Here is a 24,810-nt window from a genome sequence, read left to right as displayed (position 1 = left end):
GTTAAGAGAAAATTAAGATCAGGCAGACAGGCAGCATTATCAAGTGCATTCTACTTCTATGCATGCTTTCTTTAAGAGTAAGAAAAATTCATTGTGCATTAGTTGACATCCACATGAATTTCTGAAGCAAAGGTCTTTCAGGCTGCAGTTAGCCACATTCATTTTGTGAAGAATATGTTAAAAGCCAACTGGTAAGAGAGGGCAAATCAATGTTCAGATAAAAGTAGCAGTGAAAAGATTCACTGCCTTCATTACAGTACTATTTCTATATTACTATAAATACCTGTTGCTCATTTCTAGAAAAATATGAACAAAAACAGTCACTAAAAAAGGATCTACCAATCAGTGAAGTGTATGAAAGCATGATAGTAACTACCTCACAACCTCTTTCTCCATTCTAAGTGTTAAGCAATGTTGCTTCCCATGGTACAACAGCCACATCCAGGAAATTCAAAGTACTAGTTTCAAATGGTTTAAATTTTTAAATACACTTGATAATTTATACAGGATGAGAAATGCTTCTTACCAGGTGCACACACAGAAGCCTGTGCTGTGCAAAATAGGTGCAACTTTCTTTTAATGAGTCATATTTTCCTTTTGAAGTCAACTTTAGTTTACACTGAAAATGTATAAACTTGAGATAGTAACTACCCCTCAACGATCAGTTCCATAGTTTGATACACTAAGGTTTGCAAAAAATAGTTCAAAACAAAGAGCAATTCCAATAAAACTAATCATGAGTCATCACATTTGTATACATTTTTAAAATAACTGCACTTCCTGATCTTCTCAATTTATCAGTAAATAATTTTTTTAATGTAGTAACTTTGACAGCCTGCAATTACTTAATTGTGTCATTTACAACACTAAGAAACTGAGTATGCTGCTATAAATATTGGTTAAACGCTTTTCTAAAAATACCTTTTTGAAGTTTAGATGTAAGTCAAACAACATGCTACACATCGAGTGTTGTGCAGAAAACCATTTTAAAATAGATTACAGATTGGTACAAATATATTTAATTCTTTGCATTTTTTACAGTAATATCCCTGAAAGTCATACCTCCCTCAGGCAAGTATTATACATTTATAACAGATTCCAAATATGCATAGTGAAATGGCACACCAGCCTTCCAGAACAAGCAACAGAGAAAAGCAGTGATTTTGGGTAGAATGATGGACAGAAGCGAAAGGTAGATAGAAGAGAACTTGTGGTTATGACTTAAGAAGCAACAGTGAAGAATTTTCAGTTAACTGTACAAATAACTCAAGTAACTAAAATATAATGAAATTTATCCTACAACTCCAGGGGAAAAAAAACTCTGTTAGCAAATGTAACACTAAGAACTTGGAATCACTCATGCCTTTTCCCCTGGCTTGGGGAATACAGTGTCCAGTGCAAAACAGGGAGAGATTTGTGGGTGGTTTTTTATGTCTGAGTATTCCCCTATAGGTGTTATGCAAAGTATGGACTGAATGAGACATTCAAAGCAGTAAGCCTTCTGAAAGACTAAGCAATATTCTGCTCATCCAGTTTAAGTTAAGATCTGGTACAAAATCAGAAATTAATAACAAACAAGTTTGTCTGCAGTACTCTCTTGTAGTCTGTATGTTGCATATGATGCATACTGATGTACCAAATTACAACTGTTATTTGTCTACTCCAGAAATGTATTTTTGACAGAATTCAGCAGCAGATGCCCCAAAGGAAGTTTTAAGTGCCTCTCAATAGGCATGTATGGAATAACAATCCTCCATGAAGGTCTCATATTAATCCTAATGGATTATTGGATATTCACCATTGTGAAAAGATCTTATATTTGTGGCAATGAGCTTTACAATCTAATTCTGTGATGAGTGAAAAACTCCCCTTTGAACAGTTTTTTAGTTTCCCATAGCTCTGTTTAAGCACATCATCTTTATTTGTGTGTAAAGTTTCAAAGAAGGAAAAAAATTTACTTGCTTATTATTTTCTCAATTCTTTAGCATAACCATCCTAAATATCACTTTTCTCTGATAATCTAATGCAAGTTCTTCTAGCAATTTTTCTCACCTTTGCAAACCTTCTAAATCTACAGCATCTTTTTAAAGAAGATTACACAATCAAAACTGTGTTCTAAATGCAAATATACCATCATTCTCAACTACAAAATACTTTGTGGGATCAAGTGCACCCCAAGCAAGTTTGCAGATGACACCAAGCTGAGTGGTGCAGTTGATATGCCCGAGGGATAGGATGCCATCCAGAGGAACCTGGACAAGTTCGAGGAATGTGCCCATGTGAATCTCATGAGGTTCAACAACGCCAGGTGCAGGGTCCTGCACATCGGTTGGGGCAACTTCTGGCATCAGTACAGGCTGGGGGATGAAGGGATTGAGAGCAGCCCTGCCGAGAAGACCTTGGGGGTACTGGTGGATGAAAAGCTGGACATGAGCTGGCAATGTGCGCTCACAGCCTAGAAGGCCAACCCTATCCTGGGACGCATCCAAAGAAGCGTGGCCAGCAGGTTGACGGAGGTGATTCTGCTCCTCTGCTCCACTCTGGTGAGACCCCACCTGGAGTCCTGCGTCCAGCTCTGGAGCCCTCAGCATAGGAAAGACATGGACCTGTTGGAGCAGGTCTAGAGGAGGGCGACAAAAATGATCAGAGGGATGGAACATCTCTCCTGCAAAGAAAGGCTGAGATAGTTGAGGTTGTTCAGCCTGGAGAAGAGAAGGCTCCGGGGACACCTTATTGCAGCCTTCCAGCACCTGAAGGGGGCTTATAACAAAGATGGGGACAGACTGTTTAGCAGGGTCCCTAGCAGTAGGGCAAGGGGTAATGGTTTTAAACTGAAAGAGGGTAGATTTAGAGTAGACATAAGGAAGAAGTTTTTTTACAATGAGGGTGGCAAAACCCTAGCACAGGTTGCCCAGAGAAGTGGTAGATGCCTCATCCCTGGAAACGTTCAAGGTCAGGTTGGACGGGGCTCTGAGCAACCTGATCTAGTTGTGAAGATATCCCTGCTCACTGCAGGGCAGTTGGACTAGATGACCTTTAAAGGTCCCTTCCAACCCAAAAATTCTATGATTTTCCAACATACTTCTTCATTCCTTTTCTAGAACACCTCTGCAACTTTAGATCTTCCACTACAAATGAACTTTGAGCTGCAGATCCACTTCCAGAGTTTAAACACTGGAAAGAACATCAGTACCTAGCTCTTCCTTCTTTCACATTCTTTCAAATATGTTGTCATAAGATGAATACATAAAATATTTCCTATATAAATTTGAGAAAAAGCCAGGAAACTCAGCTGTCACTGTTTTATCACAGGACATTAGGAATTCATGTACTTTTTAAAAAAGGATTAGCCCAATTTAACATTTCAGATAAAATTGCCACTGAAGGCAAAATACTGATATTTCAGTAATTCACAAGGTAAACCAGACTCTGCTTTTTCTGTTTTCTTTGTTACTCAGTCTTTTTAAAATAAAAAAGTAAGATTGAAAGAGAATGAGTGTAATACAATGCCTTTCCCTAAAATACATTTACAGGATTATCTCCTACGTATTTGGTAAACAAAAGAATTAATATATCAAATTGCATTACTCATCCATCTAACCCTGTAATCCCACTTCTTGATAGGAATCAGTATGAGACACTCAAAGAGGACATAAAAGAAACCTCATACTAAGGACGAACAAAATAATACAGAAACCATAAAGTTTCTTCCCAGGTAACTTTTAATTAAGAGCTAATGTTGCTCTCATTCTTAGGATTGTATATTCTACCCTATGAACAAAGGGATGTAACATAACCATTTCATCATGAGTCGTTTAGCAGCTGTCAAAGATTTCCAGTACTAAATGAAAACTTTTATCTTTACCTCTTTACATTCCTGTTTTACTTTGCAGCAGGCATAATTCTTTTCCACTAGTGAAACAATATTCATAAGATAATGATCCACCTATCACCTTCCAATTAACAGCTATTACCTTCATTGTTTGCTTCCTTGTATCTTCATATTAGTAGCTTTTTACTTTTCAACTGTTGTTGAACACAATGGATAATCAATAGTTTTAATTGGAAGTTATTTTGCAAGGAACCACCTCCTTTCCAATTGTTACATACAAAATATTTTACTTACACTAAGCAAAACCACAAGATAAATAAAGGTTTTAAAGCCTATAACGCTGTAAGTTTTTAACCATAGCTTATGAACGTTTTAATTAAAACAAGTTCAGCTCGTGTTAGGTGTCAGCCCTGGAAGCACCTGCAACTATTACCTTCCAGACCAGTTTTCCCAACTGGAATGCTACATTACCACATGCTAGCTTTTACTTATATGACAAGCTTTTTTTCCCCATGTATGGTCTTTAGCTGCCCTAGCATCCTTTGGCTAGTCCATTGTTTCCACTGTATGGGCATTTAGATTCTATATTACTATCCAAATCACAAATGTGTGACAGACCGATCCAGAAGATCTTACAGTGCCTTAATGACACACATCCCTTAATAAAACACACAACACAACTTATATCTATATTTTGTTTCTCCAAGCATTTTTCAGAAAAACTGTGCAAAGCTACTTCAGGTAGGTTTTAAGCAACTCTTCAAGGAGACAGCAACACTGCTCTTCTAGTCTTTAGGATCCTAGAGGAATTCCAAGTTCTCATGCCATGTGTAAAAAAAAAAAAAAAAAAAAGAAGTACTGCATGTACCATGTCATTTCAATGAAAATATTGCCTAAATTTTAGCACAACCTGGGCTCTATACTGGCTTAAGTAAAGGTCTTGTGTCTAAAGATTTAACTCGACATGAACAGACATAAATACAGATTATATCTTCACATTTTAAAATAAATTAGAATACAGTTTCATTTAGAACAACTAATTAGTCATATTGACACTTGCAGCTTGCGTTTTCCAATCAAACAATGTACCACGAATGTGCATATGCATAAGAAGGGTGAATCAGACTTTAACAGAAACAATCAAGAACATCTGTAATTCTGGCAAATGTGCTTGTCTAATTGTATAATGAAATGGAAACATTTGGCAAACAAAAATACACAAATTTAAAACTTAACTTTTCAATTTGTTCCAAGGTCCACTAAAACAACTCTGGCAATGTCACAGAGACCGATAATGCAAACTACCAAACAGGGATTATTATCCTTGAAAGTACATGTTCTTAAACCTGCACACTACTTAAAAACAATGAAATTGCATGAAATTTGTGATTATACCAGCTATACGAACTAGTTAAGCGATACACACATGATTCTTTTTGCACCATTACCTATCTGTCTGTAGCTTCCAAGTTCGAGTATGCTGAGCTGCATCCCCATGATGCTGCTGGTGCAAATGCTGAGGATGCCGCCTTTGCTGCTGCTCTTGCTGGACTTCTACCCAACAGGGAGGGACAGTGGCTGAAAACCGTGGCGTCAAGGTCTCAAAACGGGTCAGTTCCACCAGGGATGTCAGTGTTTCAAGGGAAAATGGCTGGTCCACCAAAAGATCAACTCCTGAACAATTACAGAACATACATTAATTACTACACAGAAATTTTTTCCAGAACATCCTATAAATGGTTTGAAATACATACAAACTGTTATAGGTAAAATTAGCTACATGATATATGAAGCTTCTTAGAAACAAAAACAACCCAACAACAACAACAAAAACCACAAATAAACAAAGCCAACAAAAACACAAGCAACCAAACAACCCTAGCCTTGAAGCCAGTATCCTTTGAAGACAGCTCATTTGTAATAAGTCTTCTAAGCACCGACAGCTCTGAGCATGCTGTCTGCGGTTCAACCAGAAATATCAGGAAAAAGTAAATAGCCAGCTATACTTTAATGATGTAAAGCCGATTAAAACTTTTTTTAATACCTCTATTAACTCAGATATAAAACTTTCATGTTTTTTTTTTATTTCATGAAAACAGACATATGGAATTACTATGCAATTGTAACATTTTTATCACTGTTTAAAACATTACTTTGGCACCTGCTTATCAATATAGACTTGTTTTACAGTGGATTACTAGAATGTTTTGGAAGGCTCCCAATTTAGCTTAAAAAACAGCTGAGGGAAAAACAAACGTGCTTTATGTAATGCACTTAAAAGACACTGGGCCTAGACAAGTATTTTGTCTTCTTGTCTTCATATTCAAGTCTTGTCCTGAGGAAACAAGGATATTAATTGAAGAAGTACTGAAACTTGAAGTGTCCCAGGGAGACAAACACCTAAAGAAACATTACAAAGGAATTCTAAAAATAATAGTTTCCTCAGACACAAAAAAAAATTTGAAAACCTGAGGTAAAATAACACATGCACAATGTTAATTGTCTTATTTTTTGAGCATTTTCTCTTAAAAATGCATTTGGGAGGAAATCTTTTACTTGTGAAGAAATCATGGTTTTCAAAAGGAGAAAGTTTGCTAGCTGACTACTACTGTCACCAACCCCGAGGGAATTAAAAAAAAAAAACCCCAAACATTAAATACACCAACACAAATATCCTCCTCCCAGTGAAGTCTGAACCTAGAGACTATCTTGCAAAGCAAGCCAGTTTGAAACCAGAATAACAAGATTACATCCTCCAGCTTGAGAGTAGAAAGGCACACGCAATTTTTCCCAAAACATGGAGAAGCTCAAGATGAGATACCCAGTCAGGCAAAAAATTCACTCCCACTGCAACAACTATCATTTCGACTTTTCAATCTAGGAGGCAGGAACATGCTGAAAAGATTAGAAATTCAAAATGCTTTATAAATTTAATTTCATAATATAGCAAACACTTTTATTTTTACTGCCAAATGTGAACCTCATTAGCTAGATGACACTGCAATGAGAACTGAGATCATAGCTCAAACTGTGCAACAACTCTATCTTTGAGCAGACTTTATTTGTTCTGCTTCATTCTCCCTCCCCCTGCAACAGAAATAATTACAAATTCAGAGTATTCAGAGCAGTCACACATAACGTTCTATCAATCCCCAAAACTGAAAAATGAAGGACTTAACTTTCCAGTGCTGTCAAGTATACCTGGCTTCTTTTGCAAAATTCCATTATTTTTGTTATATTGTAATAGTGAGTTACTACAAGCGGAAGTTCTAATAACAATCTTGAATAAAGGTTTTAAACTGGTCAGGAACACTAATATTCTTTTTCAATTAGGTTCTTAAAAAAGCATTATTTTAGATTACTTCACCACAAAAACCCTCTACTCCTTAAAAGGAATTATAATTTTAAGCTAATCTAAGATTCATGGCTCAGTAAGATTAACATATTCCCTTCTAAAACAATACAATTTAAAATGTATCCAAGTTGTAAATCTTATTTTCTAGCCTGCATTTAAGAAACACATTCCAGAATGCCAACAACAAAGAAAAATAAACACACGAACAAACCCCACAATATACACGAACAATATATGGACAAAAGCTTGTGCTTGTTGCTGTGGTTTCTACCCTGACGACACCATCTTTTAGCTACAGTTTCAGAGAACACCATAGTTATTTCATAAAAACACCCTGCTGCTGCCTGCCATCACCTGTGAATGAGGTGTAGAGATCTAAGACTTTATGCTCAATCAGATCTGCCTAGAAGTTATTTTCCCCAAAGAGAAAGCTTTCTGTTGAGCTAAGTCTCTGTCTGGAAAACATGTTAAGACAAAAGTGGAAGAAAATGTTTTTTCTGCTGTTTGTGACTTTGATTAAAAGCGGAGCAACACTGATGTTATAAATGTTGGGGGCAATGTCTGATTATGATCCATACACATGCTGACATCTTCATCACTTTTTTTTTTAATTATTGTGCATTACTGTTTGCACAGTCTTAGCAATCGTTCACATACTATATGCTAATATAAGAATAGCCAATAAGAATCCAGTATTATTGACTTTACTGTCCTTAACCCGGATAGTTCAGACTAAGAGGTGTGCAACGAACATTGGTTTCAACTCTTCCCCCCAGCCCCCTCATTTCAGCACTGGCTTCCTATGACTATTAAGCTTCTCTCACAGCTTTTAGTGGCTCGGTTTGATGCCACAGCAAAACAGTACTCAATTAATCTGATCATTACTGTGTATCCAACAACTCTTTGGAAACCATTACAGACCAAGATCAAGCAATACTACAGTCCGAATTATATGACTACTTAAAGGAGGACCTGCAGCTTGTGGACAATCTAAAGATACAGTTATGTTCAAGTCTATAAGTAAATCCTTTTCTTGTTCCAGTAAGCCATATTCAAGCCTATACTGAAGGCTGGATGGGGAGGAGAACAAGAAAAACAACAAAAATAATTTGCCCCTTACAGTACCAGCAGAATTTAAACAGTAATGATCAATCTGATTCATCAGGTTAATCAAAGTTACCATTTGATTGGAAGTCACTTAAATCTGTTCATAAGCTACTGTACAGGGAATGCAGCTATTGAAGCACATCTGGAACTTCAGGAATGGCTCCTTTGGTGAAAAAGAGGAACAGGATTCAGTCCTCAACGCAGAGAAAAGAGCAACTGCTGTACTGCTGCTTACAGATAATGTTATGACAAAAAGCATCTTTTCCTTCTCTCTTTTGATCACCTCTTCTGGAGTAAAATCAGGGGTCATACAAACACAGCACAACACAAAGTGTTACAAGGCTGGCAGCAAGCAGAGGTTTGGGGAGAAAGACAAGTAGCCTGTTGACAACAAAGATGTCATCCTCCAAAATGGTTCCTGTACTCCCACTCAGTCCTCTCCCAGCTTTTTTTGTCATCTGCAGCTGCAGGCAAAGACACCCCACAGCACACACACAAAATTACCATCACTTCTCTGAAATAGTCATAGCTACCTGAATGGTTTATTTCCATTGTATCATTGCTTTATCTTCATGCTTTATATTATTTATTCTTGTATTTTATATCCTAGGTCACCTATTCCCAGTATATCCCTGTTTCTGTCCTAACAGACACGACCAAAACCTCCAAACTCCAGACCAACTAATGTAATTATGCTTTGTGTCCCCTCCAACAATTGCAGGTTTAAAAAAAAAAGGAAAAACATAATATAGTTTTACAGCACTCTCAAACAATTCCCTTAAAACTCAAAGCAAGACTATATATATATACACACATATATATACATATACATATTTATACACACACACACACACACACTTTAAAAACCTCAGCATGTCTACTCAAATATTCCTCAGGTTTAACCACCAAATTAGATTTGTTGTTAAGTTTTAATAGCAAGTTATGGACACTACAGCATCTTTGATGAGGGCTGAGAAAACCTGCACACTTCCTGTTCTCCCTTACAAGCAGGAGGAACCCGTCACATTTTTCCCCTTCTTCCTGACTACACAAGGAACAACCCTCTCACCCAACTTCTTATTTTACCTAAGTGGGCCAGGATACTACAAAAGGCAGCAGACTGGTGGCAAGACTGGTATGAGAACTGCAGTAAAGATAAGACCTAAACATGATGTTTAGGGTAAAAATATAATTTGGACAATTAGAAACAATTATTTCTCGCTGTCCAAGGGCAAATAACCTTTCCAGGAAGGAAACTAGCAGGTAAATGGCAGCAGAATTCGAGTATATCTCAACCCAGACAACCCAGCCGAAGTCCAAGAGTTCACATTGTAAGTCTGATTTACCAACAGCAACTGCACTGCTTGAAGTATAGAGAGCATCAGTTTCACTGTGTGCAACAGTAACAGTTGAATACATGTTTTGAACAGTTTTATTAAGTAGAGCTGTACAGCTTCTGCAGGAAACTTCAAAGCAATTTTACATAATGAACATATGATTTTAATTCCACATAAAGAGCTCAAGCCTATGTAAACTATGAGGGAAGCTCAGTGCCTGCACAATTACCTGTTTCTCCCTGTCTGCCACACTTAGAAACTCTCCACATGTAGAGACTAGAAAAACAATCAGTTATACAATAGTGTTGGTTTTGTTTTGGTTCTGTGGGGTTTTTTTTTTGTTGGTTTTTTTTTTTTTTTTTTTTTTTTTTTTTAAATCAGGAACTGCTGAAGTGTTATGCTTCTACATAACCAGTGATAAGACATACAGTAACTATAGAACTCCAACTTTGGGCAGAAAAAAAAAGTATAACGCAGCATGCTATTAACTTAACTCATCTTAATATGCAGCTTCAAGAAATTTTTTACTTAGGATACATTTAAACATGTGCAGTTTACCTGTAATGCCTGGACTAGAAGGGTTAGATAAGGGCTTGGTGCCTTCTGATGACTGTTCTACACTTTTGGAAAGGGATCCATCTACAAGTATATCAGCTTCATCTATGTCATCGCAGGTCCCTCCAATCTGAAGGAAATGAAGTTCTCCACCTAGAATCATCATAGACAACAAAAGAAGCAAGTTTAGAAAGGCATACAGCTAAACTCAACAACTGCAAGCCTGTCTTGTGAGAAGAGCTACACAAATTATGACAGTAATTATGTAGGACCTGAAAGCAGTAAGATTATACAGAAATACTCATTTTGCTTCACTACTGCAAATTTTTTCAGGGTAAATGCAACACAGAACTATAAAAATACTAACTCCAGTTGTGAATGGCATCAAACGAAAAAAAAAATATTGGGGGGGTAAAGGTATTTAACTAAGGAATCCTCAATAAGAACACAAAATCATAACCATTATGACACTTTCCATAATGCAAAACATGCTTTAAACAGAAAATATTCCATCATGTCAACTGAAGGCCTACACTGCCTCATTTGTACAGATTACATAAACTTCCTTTTAAAGTTCAATATTTGAGAACTGAAAAATCACTTCCTCACTGAACTCTCCTAACTAAGGGGCTCTTCACAGTATTTCATAAAACCTGGTATTACAACACTGATCAGGTCAACAGCCAAAACAGCAAGTCCAAAATTTTCAAGGGACACAATGTTTTGATGGGAGCTTGAAATCATTCAACGAAGTTGCCCGTTATTCATCACTACAGATAGACATAGATGGATTCAATAATTTCCAAAGAAGTCACTGAGAAGGAATGCTCAATCTTACATAAGGTTGAGGGGGAGGGAAGGGCTGTTAACAGTTTTAGAAGTTACAAAAATCCTAATCAGTAGGAGTTAAATAGAGAGGTAAATCCTAGGGCAGGCCTTTCACAGTTTTTCTGAAAATTGATTACAGACTGTCCTTCAGCATCTGACTGATGTTATGACAAACCCTGTTATGCAAATTATCCAAGTAATCTGAAATAAACAAACTTGAGATAATACATGTAATAAAAACTCAAGATAAAAGCATGATCAGCAGGTACATTTTCTGCACTGTGAGGGATGAGAGGAATGAAACAGAAAGCGATAGAGAGGCACAGCAAGGCAGAGTGCAAGTGTGTGGGAGGCAGAGCACGCTAGTACAGGGGGTTTTTTTGGATCTCAGTAAGAAAGGCCTGACAACAAACGGCTTAATAAAACAGCTATTTTAACCAGACAGAATAAAAAGAGGAAAATAGCAGCTCAAATGACAAAACAGGAAGAACCTCACCATGGACAGGCTCTGCGCAGTGTGCTGTGGGAAAATCCACCTGGGGCCTGGGTGATGCTGCACGAAAGCAGGGACGTGAGATTTTTTTCACTATCTATATTTCTCCTTTTATTTTATCTTATTAAAACAGCTATTTCATTAAGCCATTTGCTGGTGGGGCCTTTCCCACTGAGATCCAGCAAGAAGCCTGTACCACCCCGCTCTCAGCCCCAACCCACACACCCCCGGTGCAGAACAGTACATCCTGTGAGTAGAGCCCAAGACTGGAAGGCAAAAAAATAGTTCTAGCAAGTAACACTTATAATGAGTTTCCTTGAAATTAAACAGCTCACAAATGAGCAATTTTCCTCAAAGAGAATTAGGGACTCATTAGAAAACACAGACCGTGACAACTTCATTTCATAATAAGCCAAACCTCAGTTTCTTTCCTGTGCTATTTATCAAATATCAATGATCAGAATGATCTCAACAAGCAAAACCAGAACATCTCCTGTCCTGGAGTTCACCCTCATGCAATGGAAGTTCAACATACTGACTTGTACCATCTGCCAGTTTTACAGGTCACAGCAGGAGAAATGCCAAAGAACTTCAGAAAGTTGTGTTTTTTCTATGGGAAAGCCATGCCAAGGTCTCACTTATTCTGTAGATAGTTGCATAGGGTTTGATTTTAGAGAAACAAAACCTTGGTTCTCAAACCAAGTTTCTGAGTTTCTGTCACTAATTAACAGCAGCAAAAAACGTCCTTACCATTTAATCCATAATTACAAGAGAAGAGTCACAATCCCTGCATTCCTGAAAGACTCCACCACCCTTCCAAGAAAACTTCTGTGCTAAACTTGAGATATCTCACTTCCTCAGATTTGTTTTTTTAAAAACTTCTTTAATGAAGTTTATCATGAACTTCAGTTACACAGTATTAGCCTATAAAATTATGAGTGCTTATGCACTTTCCACAACCCTGCAGGTGGCTTTGCTTTTGTACCACAAAGGAAGCATGTGCTCTCATAGGAGATCCAAAGATGACCTTCTGATAATGCATGCTTAATTATTTGTTTCAAAGATACCGCAGATCCTATAGTCAAGTGGCAGAGGGGAAAAAAAAAAAAAAATTTGATCTGTGTAAAAAAACAGCAGCACTGACTTCCCCGTCCCCCCCTTCTTACTACTGGCTCATGTTATTCACTAGTAGGCTGCAAGTGACTCATCTGGTGCTTTCCAATTCTAGGCAGGTAGCAAACGTTCTAAGTAGTAGTTTATCTGAAGACTTCTCTGCTTGCATCACTTTGACAGAGATGATAAACGCTTCTGCTGTATTACTAAGAAGATACGAAAGCTGCTACTGACTTACTGAGTGATCACAAAGGAGAATAATTGGAAACCAGCATCATTATACTTCACACGTTCAAAGGTAACACATTGAAAACATTGTCAATTTAATTATGAATTGTATTTAAAATCTGTAATTTGCTTGGACTCAAGAACCTGGTGGGTTATACAAACAGAACATATGAATCGTAAGACCATCCAAATAAATCCCAAGCTTCCTTCTGGCAAAACAGTTACCGGTTCCAGGAAAGCAGCACTGGCACCAGCTAGAGAACATGTCAGAGACTAGGCCACTACAGTCAAAGCCAATCTGGTGAAATGTTTGGTGTTCTGAACATACCCTGCACTCTGGCAGGAGTCTGGAGGAGTGACACAATGGTCAAAGCAAATCGTAACACAAGGACACAGTGGAACAAGACCCAAATAGTTAAAGAAATTAAGAAAACAAAGCCGTAGCACAGGAAACTATCCACTGAACAACTTAAGAATCCTCCCTGTCTCACCACTGGCCTGTACAGAAAGGGTTAGCTCTAAACTTACTAGCTCAGAACACTTGAAAAATGTCCTCAAGAAAGCTTCCCCAAAACCTCACTCCAGCAGAAGTTACACTATTCTTGGAGATTTCAGCTGTAAAATGCCATCCTGGCTTATGAAAAAATAGAATGCAACTGAACAGGGACAAGTGAAAGTTACTATGCCTAGCAAGAAATCATTAAATGCACTATTATGGAATGAAGAAAAATCAGCTAGCCAGCAGTTCTGTAAAAGAGGCTCATCTGAGTCAGAAGATAAACCTGATTCAATTTCCTGCTCAAAAGTGCAAACATCCCACTATGTATACGCACACATGGTATGTACAGACTGCAGAGCTGCTAAGGAATTCTTGTGTTCCATTCAGAGACATCTGTAGGAGTACTGTGCCTGATTTTAGGTGTCTCATCAAGAAACAAATGGAATGACTGGAGCCGGTCTTTTGGGAGAGTAAGGCGTTTTTTTTTCTTTCAAAGCCCCTGAAAAAAGTTTAAAAGGACCGGAGCTTAAGAAAATAAATGGTTGGAGGAGGACAGTACCTAAACAAATTCTGTCTTCCCCTCCCTTTTTGAAGCAATCTCTTTGCCACGTTCATAAACCATAGTACAACAGTAATAACTCCAATCACCAAAGATGATACAGGCTAAACACTAGAAAAAAAAAATAATCATCAAGGACAGCATGCAGTAGAAGAAATTTTGTGACTAGGCTGTTAAAACTCCATCTTGAGGATCTTCAAAAACAGGCTGATCAGGACTCCTGAATAGGTAAATGTAATTGATCCTGATTTGAAGATGATCTCTCAGCATCAATTCCACTGCTAATTCTGATGTAGAAAAAACTTAACCTCTCACCAGTCTCATGAGACCCCATTGTCTATGAGGGCAGAAAACTGAATACACTAAATTGATTCCTAAACTTCAAATACATCAGTAATCAAGGCTGACAAAGCCTAATGACATGGAAGAGACAAATAAGATAGGCAAACGAAACCAGATAAAAAACCTAGAGAGTAATACATTGTATACAACTCAGGAACAAGAAATCTGTTATAATTGGAAGGTACAAGATTTGAGGGAATCAATTCTCAAATGTATGAAACTACCAACCAGTTCTGCCAGGCTTGCAACAAAAAATACTGGCATAGACAACTCACTTTTGACATACCAAACTCCAGTCTGAAAAAAACCCACTTTCTCCAACAAAGGGGAGCAACTAGAAAAACCCTTGTTATAATGTAAGACTGGAGGCAAGAATTTAGGAGAATTAAGTATATAGAAAATAACATTAAAAAAAGAATAAACACAAAACAGACACCTAAAGAAAAAAGTGCTTATAAATGAAAGTGTAAAGCAATCAGTAAGATACAAATGTATGCGATGGGTTACTTTTCAGTGTTTGTGGACTTCGTTTACAGCTTCCAACTCTGACTAATTCAGAAGTAGACAATATCCAAAAGAACTGATCCAATGTGATCACAGAATGAGGGAATCTTAGAATCTTTGGGTTGGAAGGGACCTTTAAAGGTCATCTAGTCCAACCTGCAGTGAGCAGGGACATCTTCAACTAGATCAGGTTGCTCAGAGCCCCGTCCAGCCTGACCTGGAATGCTTCCAGGGATGGGGCATCTACCACTTCTCTGGGCAACTTGTGCCAGGGTTTCACTACCCTCATTGTAAAAAATTTCCTCCTTATATCTAGTCTAAATCCACCCTCTTTTAGTTTAAAACCATTACCCCTTGCCCTACTGCTAGGGACCCTGCTAAACAGTCTGTCCCCATCTTTGTTATAAGCCCCCTTCAAGTACTGGAAGGCTGCTATAAGGTGTCCCTGGAGCCTTCTCTTCTCCAGGCTGAACAACCCCAACTATCTCAGCCTTTCCTCGTAGGAGAGACATTCCATCCCTCTGATCATTTTTGTGGCCCTCCTCTAGACCCTCTCCAACAGATCCATGTCTCTTCTGTGCTGAGGGCTCCAGAGCTGGATGCAGTACTATAGGATCTAGGAATTGCTACTTGTGAGAATCTGATTATGGAACTTCAACTGGAGTTGGGTCTTTTTGTCTGTTGGCTCTGAAGCAATATAGGCAGAAAAAAGAACTGCTTGAATGAAAAAGCACTAGAGTTCTTCTTTCTGATGATAAAAACAAGTAGTAAAACTTTTTTCCCCTTGCTTTTCCCCAAACTAGTTCCAAATAATAATTAAACTGAAATTATAACTAAATAAATTTAGGGAACTACTGAAGAACCACTTCTTAAAAATCAAATTAATTTTCTGTTGAGAGACTTTTTGCTAGATGTAATGTGAAGACAAATATTAGCATTTTCAACGGGACTCAGTAAGGAAAGGATTTACTGTAAAACCTTCACTCACATACATTCAAGAACTAGATTTTTGAAATAATTAGATTGTAAATTTTAGGTAAGCACAATCCAGGAATGTTTCACTCACTAGAAGGAACTCTAGCACTCAAACAGATCACACAGATTTTAGCACCTACTCCATCAGACAGTCTGGGCGAAAAGTAGCTGCTTCACCACAACACCCTGAACTTTTCTGCTTCTCGTAGCATTTGTTTGAAATGCCACCTCACTTTCCTACTCAATAATATTTCTTCAGAGAGCTTCAGACACTGAAGTTTGTAACTTGACAAGGGAGAACCATCAGTAGCAATGAAAGACAGAAAACTGACAATTCTTAATGATCCTTTAAAAAATACTCCAAGAAACACAAGTATGCACAATTTTCAAAACTGCCAGAACAAAACACAAGCAGAGATTTGCACCTTTATATCAGATTTAAAAAGGAACATTTCAGATATGTCCATTTTTCCACCTCATTCCATATTCTAAAGCAAAGTTCAACAAAATTGCCTGTATGGCAGCTAAACACATCTAAGCAGCTAAACTAAGGAAACAAACCAAAACAAACCCAACAAAAGAAAAAAGTATAACATATGCTGCAAACTGTTTTCTTAAGTAATTTTTGGTAGGACTGCAATTTAAAAAAAAGAAATATAATTCAATGAAAACCGAGAGGTAAAGAAAGTAGTGACAACTATAACTCTGGAAATCTATGCATCCAAACCAAACCATATCTGATCCTCTTAAACACCAGATAACGGGCTTCAAATATCATCAAAAGACCACCCTGCAGCTGTAACCCCATTCAAAAACAATACCTGTCAGGCTACTGCATAGTTTTATAAAAAAGAATTTACTTATTTTGAACGCTACAAAAGCAGAATTTAAGCTGTTTTATATTAATGACACAAGACAAAATGTTTAAAACCGCCATATGATAATGCACAAAGCACTACTGTAGTCTATTAACTTCAGTCTATTAACTGTAGTTTACCTTGGCCAAGGGGAAGAGAAGAAAGCAAAATACAAAGAGAGTAAAGTCCACTAAGTTTGCTTAACAGAACTGGAACCAAGAATATACTTATACTTGCACACTTCTCCCCAGAGGTCAACTTCAGAAACAGAAAAGCACCTGGAGCTGACACCAAGAGGTAACGTTTTGAAGCGGGATAGGAATAATTATTCTCAATTCGCAGTTGCATGATGTTGAATACAGGTCTAAAGTATCTTTACATAAATCCACTCAAAACCTGAAACACCCATTCATGCAAAGGTTTCTTGTCAGTTATATCTCAAAGGCAGCTATGAGAAAAATTATATATTCTACCAATGAGAATAATGTCAACAAGCAGGAGCAGCAGCAAAGAAAAAGGCTATTCTGCATCCAAAACTTTCAGACATTAAAGTACCTCTTTGCCTGCTCCCACCATCCAAACAAGTAAATAGGAAAGAATATACTGCTCAGCTTATATCCTTAAATAGTTTTCCAGCAACATCCAAGCATTTCCAGTACATGTAGGTTCCAGATCTTCCACTTAGTTTTCACTTATGTCTTTGCACTAGAAGTTACTTGCTAGAACCACGTTGAATACATCAGTGAATACAGCTATTCTACTTTCAACACATATCTTCCTAACGCTGTCAGACTGCCGGCACCATTCCATATGTGGTAGTAAATACAGAGGAGCAAAGACCTCAAAGTGATTTTGGAAGAAGCCCAAGAAAAGTGCATTTAAGAAAAAAATACTAGTAATTTTTAAAAATATCTTCAGCCACCTAGCAGCTAATCGATCAATTTTACCCACTTATAGCAAAAAGATTAAAAGATTATTATGCTTCAACACAACAAAAACTATGCAAAGCCTATTCCTTATATCAAGTTATTCAAATGTACAACAAGATATAGGATAAAAAAGGTATATTAATAGTTGAGCTATTTATTTGCTTTTTCTATTAGTATTCCTGAATTTTATGCAGTACAGTTATTTATAAACATTTAAGATCAACGCATTCTTTACAAAGCTTCATATTTTGGTACAAATGTTAGGAGACTGAGTCTTCAGATGTACCTAGTATCAGACACTGAAATCCAGACTTCTAACGGACATTGGTCCCTAAATATTTATGATGGCTTTGGGCTGAATATCTCAAAAATGAGAAAAATTATACCAGGATAAGTGACTGAAATGTTAAAAAAGGAACAGAAATTGAAAGCTTCTAAAGACATTTAAGCAACAAATTCTGAAGTTCATTCTGACTTGGTTGCAGAGCAGAAAATCAAGTTCCAAATAGAGGTGCAGTGGGTGTAAATAAAAGGTAAGAATAATCAATGGATAAAAAGCCCCAAAGAGTTATCAAAGTACTATATTCAAAAGAAGAAAACTTGAAGGCAGAGGGATACCTGTGACATCTAGGACTATAGAAGAAAAAATCCATAATCTCGGTCATCTTGAAGGCAGCAAGAACAAAAGAAGTCATGGCAAAGCTATTTATAAATTACTAGATGGATATTATACTCAGAGAAAAAAAAATACAGATATTTACTGAAAAAGCAGAATGATATGCTTGTCTATTACGAGGAAGATGAGGTGTTCTCCAGTCAGTAACAGAGATGGTAGTTATCTAGGCAGAAGAGACAAATACTCCTACACACACAGAATAAATGCTCCAAACTCAACAGACCTGCATATCTTTCACTCAAGGTCCCAAAACAGGTCTAGGTAATGCCAAACGCTAAAAGAATATAATTATCATACACGCTAATGCTGGATGGGAAAGTATCGTGCACATTAACAATAAGACCTTTAACTTAAACCACAAGAAAGACAGAATAGATTTGATGTAAGAAAGAACTCAGTATTAGTACAATTCTGGAGAAAAAAAAACCTTAGCAAGGTCTGGGTTTTGTTAAATTGAGATCGCAGTTTGATCAGCAAAGTATAGGTAAAAAAATTATGACATGGACACAACAGTTATACTAACAGTTTCCAAAGGCAATTAACCTTTCAGTTAGCGTTCTATTTTAACTAGGAAAAAGCATGCATTTTTAAGTAAAGCTAAACCAGTTTAAGAGACGTTTCTTCAATAGCAGTTACCAAAAGAGAACATTTTAGTAAATATGAATGTTTCCATTGAGAATCTGCAGATATAAACACTAGTTGCCAACATGTGATGTTTTCATCCATACAAAAAAAGCATATCTTAAGTTCTCCACCACTAAAACTCTTGTTAGCTAAGTGATAAACACAGGTCCCTTTGCAGATATGAGATTTCTACGATAAACTTGACTTTATCTGTTGGAAATAACAGGTAAATCTGATTTAACAACGGCTCATAAGAGGACTGTGTAATCAACATGCCACCACCACAAAAGGAGGAAATGTGTCAATTTAAATTTTTCTAGTAAAGTTCAACATGTTATTGGTGGGAGTTCATTTGAAATGTGTGAACCATCCCATCAGCTTAGCCCCTCGGAGAGGCTAAGCATTTCCACCAAAGCTGCATTCAAGCGCAGGAGAACTAAATGAGACATTGGTGCACAGAGGAACTCCACTGGATGACAGCCAGAGCTGTTTCCACTGCCCCAAGGCAACACAAGGAAGTGGGGAGGTGTGTGGTGGTTTTGGGATTTCTATGAAATAGCAGTTGCCTGGACTTGAGTTACACTCCCCTCCTACCTGCCCCCTCCCCCTCAAAGTGTCTTCTGTTTATTTTGAAAAAGATTTAACAATCCTGCATGGATAGTCTGGCGCTTATGCTCAAGGACATGTAATCCCAATTGAAAAAGGCTGAAGCAGAAAGAAAATACAATTGACCACTGGAATAAGGCATAAAAGCGTTATTCTTCTCTAACTTCTCGAGTATCACCAATTACAGACAGGAGACATTTTTCTGAAACGTGGCTCTCTAGCACAGAAATCATTACATACAGGAATTACTTTTATTTGCTTTGGATTTAAGAAAAATCAGTGCCTCTACAAGAACAAATTTACCAGTATGTCGGACATACCCAAGAGTTATTCCGATTTTAGAGATTAAAATCTACATTTAAGATGAGGATTAACTACAGTCCATGCTCCCTAGAACAGAATTAAACCATACATAAATTCAACGGAATTTGCCTATTACTATTTTGAAACTTCAATTCCAACATTCTATAATATAATCCAAACACAGTCAAATCAAGCATTTAATTTTTTTTTTTTTAAGAAGAGTCTTACCTTTGGTGCATGCACATAATCTGTCTGTGCCCGAACAGTATATCACAGAGACAAACATATCTGGTTCCTCAGTGCCCTCTTTTTTAGGTGGCTCCACTTTGGCCAGAATTTCAAAGTTCGAAAGATCTAGTATTTTTACATATCCTCCCTGAGTAGTTATTACCAGGTGCCCAAGAGTAGAGATCTCGGATCTTCTCTCTCTCCCACTGCCATTTTTAGAAGTTAATTGTATTTCCTCTACAGGCTCCTCACAGTCATCCTCTCGATTATCCAATATATCTGGTGGGAGCAAAATCATTGAGGTAATTGTGTCTTGGGGATCTTTGATATGCTGGATTTTTACCGGTTCCTCCTCTAGAGTAACTATTCTAGTGGCATAATTCATCTTATAAAGCACTAGGTATCCACCACTAACACTCCTCTGTTCAGGTTGAATTATTAGAGGGGTTGGTACATCTGCTGGTGACTCATGTTGGATTACATCAATGCTCGTGCCATTCACTACAGCAAGACTTGATTCTACTTCCCCTTTCCTTCTATTACATAGTGCCGAGTTTAATTTATTTAAATTATTCAAGGCCTCTACTTGATTTATTGCACTCAGAGATTCGACAGGACAAGTCCGCAGTCCTACTAACAAATGAACTCCATCTGCACAAGGCGTGATTGAATCTACACACAGGTTCTCCTCCTCTGCAAACTTCGGCAGACGCAGGCACTGAACCAAAGTCCCAGGCTTGGGAACCATAGAGCTCCACTTGTCCGAGTCCGGAGAAGTTAGGTTGGCTGCAGCATCTGCAAATTGCTGAATATAAGTTACAGGGGGATCCTGTAACAGCAACTGTTCCTGACTGTCCAGCTCCATTTCAATGATCTGTGGAACTGTGAAACCATCATCATGTATACTTTTACTCATAATATTGTTCATCTGTGAAAAGAGTTTTCCTGCTTTTTCATCAGACTCCTTAATGCTGTATAGCAGCAATACAGGTAAAGTCCTCCTTACCAGAGGGGAATTCAGTTCTGAATTAGTGCAGGATTCATTGTCAGTTGATCCCTGTTCTGAGACACTCTCACCTCGAGTCCTACTTAAGCCATCCAGTGACCTCTGAGAGTTACTGCTAACAGGAGAGGTAGCAGGTGATTTGTATGTTAATAGGCCTCCAGCTAATAAACAAGGAAAGGGAATGTTGTGTTGTTCTAGATGTTTTTCCTTCATCTTTTCACTCTTACAGTTGGCCAAACAGGGATTTGCCCCAAGTTCTTCTAGATCCTTAACCGTGTCTTCCAGAACATTTGCAACTATTTCCCACTGAAGTTTTTCAGGTTGCTGAAGAATGCTGAGAGCTGTTATATCAAGGCTGACTTCCATGGTTTCTTTTTGTGATGTATGCCCTTTAAAACAAAAATGTTTAATATAATTATGTTCAATAAAAAGGAATCATATCGGACTTATCCGCATAATTAAGCAAAAAAAGTCACTGGTCTACAGTTTCAATATATTAAAACATTCCATATGCTCAAGATTTGATAGTCAAGAAACAAGAAAAGAGGCCCAGAAACATTCCTGCCACATAGACTAATGGTTCTCCTAATTTTATCAGCAAGAGTGAAAGTAAAGAGAACAGGACATTAGCCTTTGTAACAAGTCTCCCAGTAAACAGCATTATCTTTCTACCAATTATTTTACTTGGCTACACCACCATACTGAAATCCAACCAATCTGATAAACTCAAATCATGTTCTGCCATATATTATTCACCTTCCTACCTAGACAATCTAGTACCATCAAAAATCTGCAATTCTAGAGCTTCATTCTCCAATCTTAAGTGAAAAACATGTCATTTTACTCTAAAATTTGACACTTCCCACCATGTAACAGATCACCTTATTAGAAACTTAAAGCTGTTAGAAAACAAAACCCAGTAAGAGACACTAAAAATTAAGAGATAGCCTGATCAAATTAAACAGTACTGCAAGAATAACAATGAATCAGAAGAGTTCAATTAAGTAACATAAAGATTACAAAGGACACTGTACAAACCCACATTAAGACGTGACAAGCAAAAATGACAGAGCACCATCTTTGCTAATACTTTTGTTGAAAAAAAAAACCCCTTTTTACATCTCAAGCCTATTTCCTTGTGTGTATGCACATGCGCATGTTCTTCTTTTCCCCCACTTGCCGATCCGTACTCAAAGCTGTAATCTGGATTATTGAAAATAAGTATGTAATCCTCCCTCCCATCAAAATTCCCAATTGAACCCCTAAGAAAATAACACAAGAACACCATGCATAGCACTGTTCTGCTTCCATATGAAAACTTTATTCAGGAACAGAAATATATCGAAGTGCATACCCACAGGGAAACAATCAAGATACAGGAGCTCTCTCTGGCAATCATCTGCATTTAAAGAGTTTTGTACAGCTATGATTTGTTCCTGTTCTAAGTAAATTATTTTAACTTGGTTTCTGTGTTTTATTGACAGGAAAATAAGCAATGCTTGTTGTCAAATAAGACATTTATTAATGAACAAAGTAGAGTTTTTCTTTTCTCCTGTACAAAATCTCTTCACTACACAGTGACTTAAATATTGGCATTGCGTTCAGGGTCATTTTTTTTTTCTTTTTTCTAATACAGTGAATATAATATCCTTTACTTTTGACAGAGCTTTTTTAGAAGCCTGAGAAGAACAATTTCCCTCATGATCTCTAAAATATTACATGCATCAGAGATAACCTACCTGTCACAGATTCCGATCTGGAATGCTCTTCACTGTCTGAATCCTCCAGAAGGTCATCACTGAGAAAAAATAATGCATGAATGACACCATGCACACTGTAGCTGCATTCTTATTTTTTAATTAAATTAAAAAAAAAAAGTAAAAAAATATAATGTGTATTATAATCTGGCATTTCTTTTAGTCTGCATCATACATCCATAGATGAGTTGGTCACAGACACTAACAATACAAAGACTTTTTTTTTCCCCGTCATCGAACCAGTAGACCAGCTTTTCATTTGCTTCATTCTACTATTGTATTCCCAACAATTCAGACATAGATGGAATTAAAATGAAAGCCAGATCTCAGGAATCTTTCCAAGAAAAACAAAACCTCTAAAAACTGATGACACCTTCTTCAAAGTTCCTCAAAATAGTCTCAGAAAAGTGGAGCTGCCAGATTGGTCTTCAATTCTACCAAGGCGATTCTGTAGCTAGTACAGAAAGTGTGCATGAACAGTGTGTTGCTTTTAAAAATACTACCAGATAAATCATTTTTTCATACAGTCAGGTTCTGTTCAAGATACCTCATCAAGAGAAATAGGGCCTTCAGAAGTTCTAAGAATCATAGAATCTTTGGGTTGGAAGGGACCTTTTAAGGTCATCTAGTCCAACCCCTCTGCAATAAGCAGCGACATCTTCAACTACATCAGGTTGCTCAGAGCCTCATCCAAACCGACCATGAATGTTTCCAGGGATGAGGCATCTACCACTTCTCTGGGCAACCTGTGCCAGGGTTTCACCATTCTCATTGTAAAAACCTTCTTCCTTATATCTACTCTAAATCTACACTCTTTCAGTTGAAAACCATTACCCCTTGTCCTACTGCTAGGGACCCTGCTAAACAGTCTGTCCCCATCTTTGTTATAAGCTCCCTTCAAGTACTGGAAGGCTGCTATAAGGTCTCCCCAGAGCCTTCTCCAGGCTGAACAACCCCAACTATCTCAGCCTTTCTTTGCAGGAGAGATGTTCCATCCCTCTGATCATTTTTGTGACCCTCCTCTGGACCTACTCCAACAGGTCCGTGTCTCTTCTGTGCTGAGGGCTCCAGAGCTGGACGCAGGACTCCAGGTGGGGTCTCACCAGAACAGAGGGGCAGAATCACCTCCCTCAAGCTGCTGGTCACACTTCTTTGGATGCGGCCCAGGATACAGTTGGCTTTCTAGGCTGTGAGCGCACATTGCCAGCTCACGTCCAGCTTTTCATCCACCAGTACCCCCAAGGTCTTCTCAGCAGGGCTGCTCTCAATCCCTTCATCCCCCAGCCTGTACTGATGCCAGAAGTTGCCCCAACCCATGTGCAGGACCCTGTACTTGGCCTTGTTCAACCTCATGAGATTCACACAGGCCCATTTCTTGAGCTTGTCTAAGTCCCTCTGGATGGCATCTCATCCCTCAGGCATGTAAACTGCCTGAATATATGAATATAAGAATATATGAAGTTTTTATGCATCTGGCTTTTCCAATATAATGAACAATTTCCTATTACAGGCTCTTTACACACAGGAAGCACTGCAGTGCCTTTGCAGATTCAGGTGTAACTACTCACAATATCAAGTCAGATCCCCAAATTTCTACAAACTGAATGCTTCCTCCTCACGCCCAAGGAACAGATCTTTTTTGGCTCAAACCCGATCAACCTGTTCACTTTATGACAAGACAGTGACAATTCAATACTTTGATTCTTATCCAGTTTCCTCTTGAGTGAGAAAGTGATAATAAATTTCATATAGATTAAGCGAAGTGAAAGATGCATAGTCCTGAGCAGAATGACTGTATTATCCTTTAACCTGCTCTTAAAATTGGCTCAATTCTTTAACTCTCAAGGAGTTTACAGTCCTTAAGCTACAGTAAAAATCTAGGTCCCAGCAGCTGTTAGGCCCCAGCTCTGATGTTGCCCACGTTTCTACATACTCTCTTCAGAAGGGCAAGCTTTGTATTTGCTCTGCAGTACTGTCAGGAATCACACCAAGCTTAAAACCGAAAATTTACTTTCCTGTGCAATGTAGCAGTACTGTTACTTTACATGATGCTGAAGTTTAAGAAGAAACATTCAGAAAACTATCAAGACTCCTCAA

General features: G+C 37.8%; 1 protein-coding gene across 1 annotated transcript in view; it reads right to left on the bottom strand.

Moving 5' to 3' along the window:
* Positions 1-24,810, bottom strand: part of BIRC6 (baculoviral IAP repeat containing 6) — a gene marked incomplete at both ends in the record, with an annotated part of 189,330 nt that overhangs the window by 139,083 nt on the left and 25,437 nt on the right. The window contains 4 exons of the mRNA XM_081998399.1: positions 5,281-5,506; positions 10,190-10,339; positions 19,951-21,345; positions 22,696-22,754. Of these exons, the coding sequence (XP_081854525.1) occupies positions 5,281-5,506; positions 10,190-10,339; positions 19,951-21,345; positions 22,696-22,754 (1,830 nt within the window). The remainder of the gene's footprint in view (positions 1-5,280; positions 5,507-10,189; positions 10,340-19,950; positions 21,346-22,695; positions 22,755-24,810) is intronic.

This window comes from Phaethon aethereus (assembly GCF_964289735.1).
Source record: "Phaethon aethereus genome assembly, chromosome: 3".
In the NCBI taxonomy this organism is placed as follows: domain Eukaryota; kingdom Metazoa; phylum Chordata; class Aves; order Phaethontiformes; family Phaethontidae; genus Phaethon; species Phaethon aethereus.
The sequence above is the reverse complement of the archived record's forward strand: the minus strand, read 5'-3'. Positions and strand labels throughout refer to the sequence as shown.